General features: G+C 35.9%; 1 protein-coding gene and 1 pseudogene across 1 annotated transcript; both read right to left on the reverse strand.

Moving 5' to 3' along the window:
- Positions 1 to 1,002: 1,002 nt before the first annotated feature.
- Positions 1,003 to 4,902, reverse strand: LOC103935345 (annotated as a pseudogene).
- Positions 4,903 to 6,099: 1,197 nt separating this feature from the next.
- Positions 6,100 to 12,137, reverse strand: LOC103935349. The gene is made up of 9 exons (XM_009345108.3): positions 11,981 to 12,137; positions 11,560 to 11,897; positions 11,393 to 11,449; positions 10,720 to 11,226; positions 10,380 to 10,529; positions 8,525 to 8,629; positions 8,307 to 8,354; positions 7,737 to 8,170; positions 6,100 to 6,897 (listed from the first exon to the last, which is right to left on the reverse strand). Exons 2-9 carry the CDS (start codon positions 11,888 to 11,890, stop codon positions 6,274 to 6,276), a joined length of 2,256 nt encoding a protein of 751 aa, XP_009343383.3. The 5' UTR covers positions 11,891 to 11,897; positions 11,981 to 12,137; the 3' UTR covers positions 6,100 to 6,273.
- Positions 12,138 to 12,647: the final 510 nt, after the last annotated feature.

Below are 12,647 nucleotides of genomic sequence, written 5' to 3' on the forward strand. Positions count from 1 at the left end.
TTTCAGGACAGAGAAGAAATGGTAAAAGAGAGTAAAGAATGGAAAATTCATGAACAATCGATCACCGTCCAAACAGAAAATCCATACATTGGAAGCTCTAATACATTCCTGTTAGTAAAGATGTTTACAATTCCCAGGTGCACATAAAAGAAAGTGTTTCTTGAGTCATCAAGAAACTCAATGAAATTTAGCAATTTGTTTGCTAATTACCCTCTCGATTTGCTAATAACACCAACAGTTATCTAGAAGCATAATATAAATTGCCAAAATGGTCATTGAGATTTGCATAACACATCACTTTGGTCACTGAGATTGAAAATCTATAGAAATAGTCACTGAGATTGTTCACCATCCATTATTTTGGTCATTCCGTTAAAAACTCTGTTAAGTGTTCTGAAGCTCTTGGCCAAAAGTTTGGGCAATTTTTAAAGCTTTGTAACTCAATCGTTTCTTAACCAAATTTGACCCATAATATATCAAAATGAAAATAGGAAAGTGTACAATAAGATTATACCTATTTGGAAGCCCAATGGTTGCCAGAGATGGCCAGAAAATAGTCTGAAAGGTGATTGGTCTGTGGGAAAACTGAAAAACTCGCTGAAAACTGGGTAAACTTTAAACGTTCATAACTTTTTCAATACTCAATGAAATTGAGTGATTCAAAAATAAAAATCATACTTCTCGACGAGACAAAGAGAATGGTACCTTTCTCGACGGCTAAATCGCTTTGGCTGAAAAACGGCTCGAAAGTGGCCGTCTTGGTCTCGAGTTAGACACTTTTGAGCAGTTTTTCAATTTTCCCGCGGACCAGTAACCTTTCAGGCTATTTTCCGACCATCTCCAGCAATCATTGGGCTTCCAAATAGTATAATCTTGTTCTACACTTTTCTATCTTCATTTTGATATATTATGGGTCAAATTTGGTTAAAAAACGATTGAGTTACGAAGCTTTGAAAATTGCCCAAACTTCTGGCCAAGAGCTCCAGGACACTTAACGGAGTTTTTAACAGAATGACCAAAATAATGGATGGTGGATAATCTCATGGACCATTTATATTGATTTTCAAATCCAGGAACTAAAGTGATGTGTTATGCAAATCTCAGAGACCATTTTGGCTAAAAAGCCTATAAATTATGATAGATTCCCAAATTAGAGCCCGGTAATGGTAGGCGCCCTAAGGAGCATTCGTGTTTGGGTATGATCCTTGTTGAAAGGTCAATTGTTAGGGGCTTTCCTGAGCATTTATTCGGTAGGGGCTGTACAAAGCATTGACTTGATAAGGGCTATGCTGAGGATTGATTCGGTATGGGCTGTGCTGAGGATTGAGTTTGTAGGGGCTATGCTGAGGATTGATTTGGTATGGGCTGTGCTGAGGATTGAGTTTATAGGGGCTTTGCTGAGGATTCATCTCGTGGTAGGAGACTTGCGGAGCATTTACATAGTGGTAGGAACCAGATAGAGAACTCACATTTTGATCTGCAGAAGCCAAGAATGCCCGAAGGGTATGCTGCATTCAAGTGATCAGAACCACTGATCTCAACAGAATGCTCAGAGCCACCACCGTGGGAGTCTTGGAGCTGCGCTCGTGATACGTCAACCTAAATAGCAATTTCAAAAAGGTAGATGTATAATTTTCTTTGTCAAATCCATTGGTATACTATCATTTCTCTTATCCTACTACTCTCACAAGGTTCTGAAAATATACCTCTCTAATAGTGGAAATGCTGCGCCCTACCATTCCAGGAAAATCGACTGCATTCGTTGGGATCTTACCCTCCATAGCATAGTTGACCCTTGGATAGCTGGAACAACATAAAACAAGCACAAAAATCAGGGTGATAAAATATGAGTATTACTTTGTACACAGGTATGAATACTTCCATACCCAGAAGCAGTTGGAGGAATCTGATAAGTCTGTGGTTGACAAGACCAGATGCGCACAATACATTTTATAATGTATCTAATACTCATACATAAAGGAAGACATCGGTGTTCTGTAATAAATATGAGGTCAAAATGGCAAATATCAGTTGAATCTCATTTGGAGATACCCAATTACTCATTGCTGCAAGCTTCACCTTATGAGAACCATTTCTTGGCATCAACAGAATGCCTCCTTTCACCAGTGCTTCGAGCATGCATAACTTGTAACTTGATAATCATATGATGGGAATTGGGATAATAATCAAGATATCGACAGTGATGCTCATGGTGTCACATATCTAGAAAGTTCAATTTTATTTAACCTCTCAAGTAATTTGTGACCTTTCAGTTAAACAATAACCTCTACATAAAAAATATAAGTACAAAAGAAGAAAAGTTGTCAATCTCATGAAAAAAATAAAATAAAAACTAACTGCAAAACGAAGGCAATCAAATTAATACTCCTCTGAACCAAGATAAACCAAAAAGTTGGCCTATCATCCTTCGAGTAAATATGATTATCAGCCTGGGTTCTCCTTCTCGTCTCATTTATAACTTATCTCCTTGTCCAAGGAGGCATCCAGCTTTATTTGATGGTTCAAGAATCCTAGTAGTGAATATGCCTTTATCGGAATTCACTTGTTCTGTTCTGAAGCTCAAGAATCGTCACAATTGTTTGTGATCTGGGATTCCACAAAGCCTGAAAAAGTATGAGCAAGGTGATCCACTGCTAGCATATTCTTGATCCACAAAACCGCCCTTGTCAATAATCCCACCAAATTTCCCAGCTGAACACAAAATTTTCATGAAAACTCAGCTAGAGCTAGAGCTTCACCCCCATGTCCAGGAGGAAAACCATTAAAACCACCTCGGACAAATCCAGAACGGTTTTCATATCCTCCTGTGGCATTGGCGACATAGTGTGGGAAGGAGCCTGATTAGACAACATTAGATTTCTAGGTGAAAGAAAGGCATAGGAAAGATTGAAGGAGGCTTCTCCTTCCTAGGATTCTGATGCTGTAGATTAGACACTTCATAAAGTGCCCTCTTTGTCATATTTGGTTTTGCAGATATCTCTCACTTTTGTTGGAAGTTATAGGCACCAAAAAACAAATAACAAAGAACTTTTCATGAGAGTTTCATATAAGCATATTTGCTACAAAATCATATGCTTTTACAAATGTAAAAAGAAGACATGAAAAATCTCAATACACCCACAAGTTTCCAGCGGCAGACTTCACTGGCACAAAGTGACTGCATACATGGACCACTGGACCTTCATTTGTATACATAGACATATTTAGGGTATATGTTTTGAGCACCAATAAATTTGCCAATAACAACATACACAGCTGGGAACACATATTAAATTAAAAACAACAAAAATCATTTCTAACACAAAAATAAGTTTGAAAAAAAATTAACTTTAATCAACAGATGAGCTCATATGACGTCATAAGATTTGCTCTACTAACTCAATCAAAAGTCTAATGCTATCTACATCATATAAAATCTTCTTTTGGAACATTATTTCCTATGTTAGAGAACATGCAAGGAGCACAAAAATTGAAAGAGTACCAGCACCAATTCATCAGTTTCCATACCACAAGTTGGAAGCTGATCTGTAGGAAGGACAACCTACCATATTGTTTGGAACTAGAAGTCTTGTGGTGACAACACTGTTCTCGTTGTCATCATCAAATGTAACTCCACCAAAACGATCTTCCTCTACAATCCTGTCATGAACTTTCAAAAGAGCATCCTGGGCAGCACAATGCGGCTCCATTTCATTTCCCTCAGCTAAATTTTCATGGTTATTTTGTTTGCTTGAAATTTTTGTTGGAGAGATATAGATAATAATTACTCTCTCATCTGAGCCAAGAAGAGAATCAGAAACCTTAATCTTTGCCGGGGGTCTCCTCTTAGGCTTTGACTATGTTGCTACCCTTCCCAATAACACCACCGATCTTTTTAGAAGGGCAGAGAATACGATACACAGTGTTGAGCAATTGATAATCCTCTGAAGGTTGCTTACTGCTTGAATCATTCCACTTTCCTTTCTTGTAGTTGTTGTTACCCCCTCTTCTTTTAAACTGGATATTAGGGCGTTTCTTGAAAAAGTTTCGATTGTTCCCATGCATCATACCCCTCAATACTAAAAACTAATAACTGAAGCGGACTAAATTTTAAGCAAACCTTAATACCTGGATTAAACAAAACAATAACATAAGTCGCCATTACTGTGAAAGAGCCGAATGCCATACTAATATTCTCAAGGAATGAAACTGGACTCATCATTTCCAATTTCGAACGGAACACTAAATTAAGCAAAAGCTATTGAATTCAGGGATTGCCAATACAAAAGTTCAATTATACATTGTAAAGCTTGTAGTTAAAAAATGTAACCTTGATCTAGTAAAGTATTTTCAACGAGCGAGCAGCCGTAATTCGTGAGCGTTAGGCTTCGAGCCATCGCCCTAGGGTTCCAAAAACCAAACATACTCAGCTCAAATACAAAACTGGAAGCAAAAAGGACACGCCTTATGGGATAACCAAGCTCATACAATATCAAATTCAAGCATTTTCTTTTCTGGGAACTAACCAAAACAAATAATGCACGAGAAAAGTTGGAATCTTTAGTTAATTAACGACAGGAAACAATGAATTAGATGGAGGGTGATCGGACAAATGAGAAGAACATATCACAGGCCAGTCAGTAAAACTGTAAGATTATGGTTCGTGGGGAAGTTAATGAAAAGTTTTTACCCTTTTACGTACCAGAGCGCGCGCGAGAGAGAGAGAGAGAGAGAGAGAGAGAGAGAGAGAGAGAGAGAATCAGATGTAAAGGGAGTGTGCCTACCGCTTGCCGGGGCGACTGGCGGTCCCCATCTTCGGAGAGCAGACAGATGAATCGAGGTAGTGGAGCTTGAAGTCTTGGACTCGCAGAGTTTTGCCTGTATTTTTTTTTGGTGGAAAAGGAGGTGGGCTTCGATCCATTTCGAATTCGTTGGAAAGGCTAACTTAACTTCGACCCATTTCAAATTGGACATGTCACAAGAAGTCTTGTGCATGTCCAATTTGATAAAATTCCAGAAATGTTCAATGTCTCTTCGTGGGTTTAGATTTTGTAGTATACACAGAACACCAATCGGTACATCACGTGTCATAATATAATGGGAAAGACACGAAAAATGTATATTTATCCAATATCCACTTATATTATGATACATAATATACCGACTTATATTCTGAGCATATCCGTTTTGCCAGCGTGGAACAGAAAGAGGCATTGTGAACAGATGTAAAGTGACTAATTTAACCTTGCACGTGAGACTCACAGCAACATATTGACAAGACTTAACATAAATTTTAATTTGAGGCTCAATTCTTAACTATCCTCAATACAATAGTTTATTTCTTAATTTGTTTACTACATGGACTATTTTTCGAATACATATCACTACAAAAATCATTTATCCGATTAAGCCTTTCAAACAAAGAAAAAGCAATTAACGTCATAGATATGTCAAACATCAATTTGGCTTCCAAGTGTTATGAGTTTTTTTATTTTATTTTTTTCTTTTCATTCGTATGGCAAAGTCTTGCATTGTACATTAGTCTAGGTAACATAGTGTATGTACATTAATTAGTGGAGGTACCATAGTGGAGGTGTAATGGTGTAGGTACAATATTTTCTACTTAAGTGCATTAGTTTAGTTATGTTACATGTTTAAAGGCAATGAATTAGTCTAGGTATAATAGTCTAGGTACAATCATACTTATGTAGAAATTTCCCGATGATTGAAATATAATATATTTTTAGATGGATTGGCATAGTAATATGAATATAAAATGGTTTAAATTTGCAAGGAGGATCAAAGTAGTTATTTTTTTTTTTTTTTTGGAAAACTGAGGAAGTAGTTTAGTTGATGCTCAAATATGTAAAGTTCAATCTATTTAAAATAATAAGAAATCAAGCTATAAATGAGATTCTAAAAGTATAATAATATTTTTTTTTTTTTTTGGTCAAATGATAGATTTTGTTAGATTAGTCATCGATGAGATTCAAACCCACATTGTCATGTAAGGGCTAAACACCTTTCTACCAAAAACAAAAAGGACTAAACACGTGGGACATGAATCCTAACATAAATACAAGGTTAAAGGAGTAAATATTCTTGAAGTTGGAGTTTATTACCGAATCCGGAACACATACATTATACATTCTTTAGGCCCAAAAACAGAAAGAGTTTGCAGAAATCCTTTATCATTATTCTTTAAGTAAATTCTAAAAACTTCCTCAAAAGTGACAGAAACAAATATATATATATGCAAAATGAGTAAATTGTTTAAGATGAATTGAAGAACCAAGGTTTTCCTTTTTTGTTGATCAAAAATATTCCAGCTCCGTAAGTAGAAATGAAGAACTCAACAAGAAGGGAAAATTGCATCCATACGAAGGAGACAACCGGAACACTAGCAAGTAAAATGATCGGAGCCACTATCCACTCTTTTGATTCCAACATAAGAAAAAGGGTTGAAGAAAACGCAATCATCATGGTAACAATAGAGGAGAAGAGGGTGAAAATGCCTATCATCATCTTTGTTGGCAATGATTTAAGAAAATCATCTTCAGCATAACGCGAGTTGAGGATTCCTAAGAATGTCACAACTGAAGTTGTAGAAGAAAAAAGTGAAAAGACATCCGCAACTATAAAGACCATAAATATCCTTTTATTTAAGAACACGGGAAAACCTGCCTTGCTTCCACCAGGAACTGAGAACACTGCAATGAACATAATTGTAACAATAAGAGCAGCTACAACCGTACAAGAAGTTGCAGTTGCCTTCATTGATCTTTCACATTCGTTTGCCAATTCCTTGTGGTTCTTAGTAAATAGGTCACGGGCGGTCATGTCATCTGTATAGTTAACAACTTCAAGAAACTTGGAAGGTACAATTTTCTCCACCTCCTGCATTTCAGTGAATAGAAGAAACTTAAATACCTTTCTTTAATTTATTTTCTTCAAGGGCACTCAAATCTAATCCCAAGTAATTAATATTTTTGTACTCTTACAAATCCTTGATGTATGCCCTTTGACCCTGAATATATATGCTCAAATCTAATCCCAAATAACCTAACATTCTGAGTTCGTAACAGTAATCAAAATTTCATTTTTTTTTTAAGACAGAATGTGATTTCATTTTTAATTTGGTTGTTTCCTATATGAGAGTGCAAATTGCTGTCACGAATAATCAAGTCTAATCAAGTAATATACCGATTGACCACGTGAATAGAACTTCATACAGTAAAACCTATTAATTTATAGTGAACCTTGTCGATTGCTTTGGTGGTAAACTCCTTTTTCTTTAACTCACTTCGTCTTATTAAACTCTCATCCATTTAGTCCAGCTTAAAATAGCAACATTGTTTGTAAAATTTTGGTCCCAATTTCAGCCAATCATAAATCTAAATTATCTCCATTTTGTAATAAGCTATATTTCTTTTAGATCACGTCCTAAGAAGAGAGGTGGTGTTTAAATAGAATACTCTCATATGGGTTTGAATGAGGCCACATACTAATTAAAGTCCCTTGAGTTTGTAATACTTTTTTATATATAAAGATATTGGTGATGGTGGTGGTGGGTTCACATATATATTGAGTCTGTCATAATTCGATATCAAATTCACTGTTGATGAGAGTCGAATTTGAAATTTGATCAACATTATAGTGAAATTTGGTTTCTTGATTAGAGAAAATATGTATATATATATATATATATATATATATATAGAGGATGAAATTCTAACCTTAAACCATTGTAATTCTCTCTGCATTTGCAATGCTGCACATTGGACATGTTTAAGCTGTGCAGGTGGGGATAACCTCGCTGCTGAATGTAGTAACGTATTGTTGAACTTATCTACTCTGGATTCAGTACGAACATTCATGACTCGGATAAAGTCATGGAAAAAGTTATAGACTTTTTCTTGACGGCATTCAATGGAAAACTGAAACATGCCCCTTGCATTTTCGTCATATATCCCTAGAGCTAGGATATTTGCAGTAAACAGCTGACGAAGAAACTCATCATTCCCATGTTCAACAGCCTTGAAGAGTGCTGTTTGTACGGAACTTCCTTGCATTTGTTTAAGGCTTAAACCTTCTGTCATTTTGCACATGCCTTGTAAAACTTCAAGGGATTGGACATGGATCTGTTTCATTTTGTACATGTGATCGATTCCTAGGTTGACATAGAAGAATTATTAATCATTAAGTTTTGAAAAGTACGACCAAAAGAAGTTCTAAGGGATGATTGTATAAATGTTAGAGTAAAACTTGAACGAAAAGATTAACAAAGTGTTGAAATGAAGCATTACCGAAAAGTTTACAGAGATTTGAGACGAGCCCTCGCAGTAAAGCCATAACTACAATATTGCAAATACAAAAATGTTTTGCATTAGCTATTCAAAGAATTTGTTAATTAGGTATGATCTATAACAAAGTAAAAGATGCGCCTGAGGTCATGACTCTCGTTTTACTAAATATGTACTGGAAAAAAAAATGCATAGTGCCATTTTATATGGATATTGCATACCTGAGCGAATTGTGAGATCCCCTTGATCATTAACCGGGTCATTGGCTTGTTTTTGAACATCTATACGAACATCACGGATCCCAGAAGTATGTCGTATGTGTATACCTATCAAGAAAATAAACACATGCCTCTAGTCAATATATAGAACTTTTTTTTTAAGTCGAGGGTCTGGAATTGAACCCTTTCTTTTACTGTATAAATATTTATGTCTGTGAAAAGAGAAGTTAAGGTGCTTACCCAAAATAAATGATTAATAGACACTGATACCGATGAAAGTACACATTAATTTTTTTAACATTTATTTTTAGACACTAAAAAATAAAAGAAAAACTAATGAAAAATCTAAAAAAAACTTTCATTTTAATGAAAAGTTCCTTTTAAAGGTATATTGAATAGTACTAGGGAAATGTATAAATGTGATTTTTCGTTAAAAGTGAACAGTACCGGGAGTGTTTTGTTAAACCTCCCAAAAATAAACTCTAAGAGGGAAAATAACTTACACTATAATACTTGAGCAAGACCCAAAACCAAAATTCTAATTTAACTCATAACCTTAAAACCTTAACTGCCACCACATATTGAAGTTGTGCCGCTATAGAACTCATCGCAACTCACCTTAAAAGAACTTGTGAAACAATTGAGGGATTTGTGAAGTCGAACTTGAAACACGTTTGTATATGAGTACATCAAATATAAGTTTGTCTTATTTGTCTATTTGTATGCAAGGGACTTACCGGCGAAGACAAACATAAGAGCCATTTAGGTTTTGGCGCATTGTTTTACTATTTCTTTACTTAAACTAGTGAAGAAAAGCATAGTGTGGAGACATAAATTAATCACACCCAATCATAGCGTGTCAAGTGGATTATAAGCTCAATTTGACAGAACTACCTCCGATATTGTGAGAAACCACCATCTCCACTCTAATGGGTTAAGTGAACCAACCCCTAAAGACTGGCAAATGCCCACAACTATCAGGCCCTAACCCCCGATTCTCGCCAAGCTAGCTAGCAAACATTTTGTTTTTCTTCGAGGGACATGATTGTTGACCCCAAAATTAATTAACAATATAGGGAGTAGCCCAATTCCTTATAAGTCCTTACAATGTTTCTCTTTTCACCAATGTGGGATTCTTTACCTTCACATCATCACACATCCCCTTACGTGTGATTAACTTTTGAACCAAACACGTGGACAACACAAATTAGGTGATATTGAGCACATGTAACCATTGGGCTTCATAACCTACATGTGTCTAAGCAGGCAGGGGAAGGAAGACTCATTGACTTGCCTAAGCCCACTACGACATACTAGTAGATGATTTATGGACCTCTTCCACTATAAATAGCCAAATCATACAAGGAAACTGGTTTATCACAAACTCTATTTAGAACTCTCAATTGAATTTAGTTTTTCTCAAACACTTTTTGACTTGGACATTGGAAACAGAAATCTCCATGCAGACATAGAATGCATTTTATTGTCTTAATTTTTTTTCATATTAAGTATAATATATAGTGTATATATATATATAAATCAAGTTTTGAGATAAATTAAGGGGTGTGCTATCCACACACTCCATTTTACTTCTTACACACCCTTTGATAATTTTTGTCTGTTGATCTTCTTCAATTCATTTGATCCGACGGCCGAAAATTAAAAAGGTGTGTGAGAAGAAGTAAAATGAGGTGTGTGGATATCACACCCCTAAATCAAATTGGTGTGCAAGTCTCCTTGCATGTTAACATTTAGGAAATATCTTATTGAAAAACGGGCCAACACCCACCCAACTACAGGGACAGAGAAATTAATAAAGTATAAAATTCATCATAGAATAAAGAATGTAGTTACTAACTGTTATAGATCCATTGTTGCCAGAATTTGAGACGCGTTCCACTTAAAAAGAGAGAGGGCATACAAGCCAATTCCTGTAGAGGTGTTTTCCCAGTAGAGTTTGTGGCAAAGGTCAAGTTTGAACAACGCTGAATTAAATCCAATGCAATATCTACAATAGGGAAAAAAAAGAAGAAGAATTATATACGTGAAAAAAAGAAAGTAATCAATATTTGTTAGGGAACATGCTATTTAAACACATTCTCAAATACATGTGAGTTCTATAAATAATGAAACAGTCCACCTTAGTTATAGTGTGTCTGAAAATGTGTGCGAATATTGTATCTAAAACATTTATGTACCCAGTTCTTTGGAGCTAAAGCAGTGGGAAATAAGATCAGCACCAGTCCGACAGTTATCTTGGGTCGACATCAAAGCTTCCAATGGAGTAACTGAATAGAGATAGCGAGCCAATCCCCAATGTCCGCTATGACAAGCCATGATCAGTGGGATCATATTCAAGAGATCGCATGGTATGCAAAGTAATCTCTTGTTCTTTTCGATTATGCATCTAGCCACTTCGGGTCCTATTTGCGTGGCTAAAGCTATAGCTGTGACACCATTAGCGTCTTCTATTTCCAAGTCTTCCTCTGTCATCAACTTCACTAGTTCCTTCGCCATATATTCGTTTTCCATTGAAACTGCCATGTGAAGAGCTGTCGAGCCTGATAATGAACCTCTTTCTCTGATTGCGTCGGGATGCATAGTAAGATACTTCTCTGCAGAACTCCAGTCACCTTTTGCAACAGCATCAATCAAGGGTTGATGGTGGGAGAACTCATTGAAGTCGCCGTTAGTTTTACAATACTCTGTCAAGCAATATTATTTATTGTTTGTTAACTAAACGTCAAGAATTTGGGGACGAATTATACATAATGTTAAAATAAAAGAGAACTGAATGAAATAAAATTAAACAAAACAATAAAGATTCATGCATGCTGCAGTAGATATCACATAATATTAGTACGTACGTACCCTCCTTCCGCGTCAGACCGGTATTCAGCTCTTCATGTGCCATCAAAGGCACATCCTCTGCATCGATCACGCACGGTGACTTTATTAGAAGAAGAAAACTAAATCTTAATAGTTATAATAGTGGAATTAACTTGGAAAGGAGACATGTAGTACGTGCGTACACGTACCTGTGTTTTCCAAGGCTTGATCGGCCGGCTTCAACTTTTCAGCCAAAGTATCCCAGGCGACTTTGGCCGAGCTAATGCACCGGATAATAAAATAAGTATCATCCCCGCAACAAGTCTGGATTGCATGTAAAACCTTGGCATTATTCTTCCTCCAAACCATAAATTCCGCTTCACCATCTTCTCGTCTAGGAGGTTCAGAGGTCTCTTCCACAACCTCCCAAAGATCTTCAGCCAACAAGTAGGTTTTAAAGTGGAAACTCCAATCTTCATAATTATCATGACTAAGAACTTTAAGATTAGCAATTACATTAGAAACAATTGTAGCTGCCATGTTGAATCTGCAAATGTAATCAATTATCCAAAGTGATATTAGGTCGATTAATTAAGAAAATAATGAAACAAAACAATATAACTAACTCACTCTGCTAGATCGAGTAGTGGCAATCTTCAAAAATAAGTAAGCTGCAACTATTATCCAATGAGCTTAAGTAAATTCCCACTCTGTGCACTTAGAGTGACTACACTTCTGGTGTATATATAGATGTATAGCAAATGAGCAATGAAAAAGGACAAGAGACTCGGAAGACCATGCCACCTAATACTCCATTAATTTCCTAGTCGGTGTTAACTGCGGGAATTCAATAATGGGAGAGTTCTATCCCTAGGATAAATTTTTCATTGTAACCGGAACACGAGTAGTACATTACGTGTTTTTATATAAGTGGTTGAAAATTCAATTTTTAAGTTATTAATTTTTTAACACACATATCCCACCGTTTGTATAATGAAACGTAATGTACCAACCTATGTTCCAGTCACATTAAAAAATCTCTATATCCCTGGTTTCAGCCATACACTTCTTGTCTTCAATAATTAACTGGCGGGGGCTTCTATCTACTTGCGGCCGTACGAAACTGCTTGGGGCATTTAGATTTAAAGGGGCGTAAATAAGATTATTTGTATTATAACCTGAATGTTTTTATAAATTTAATTTAAGTTTTTTTATTTTTGATTTTTGATTTTTGATTTATTTTAAACAAACAATAGTATCTACATTGGGTGTATTCAGTTGAGAATTTGAGAGATTT

The sequence above is a fragment of a genome, unplaced genomic scaffold, assembly GCF_019419815.1.
Source record: "Pyrus x bretschneideri cultivar Hongxiangsu unplaced genomic scaffold, Pyrus_bretschneideri_v1 Contig13, whole genome shotgun sequence".
NCBI classification, from domain to species: Eukaryota; Viridiplantae; Streptophyta; class Magnoliopsida; order Rosales; family Rosaceae; genus Pyrus; species Pyrus x bretschneideri.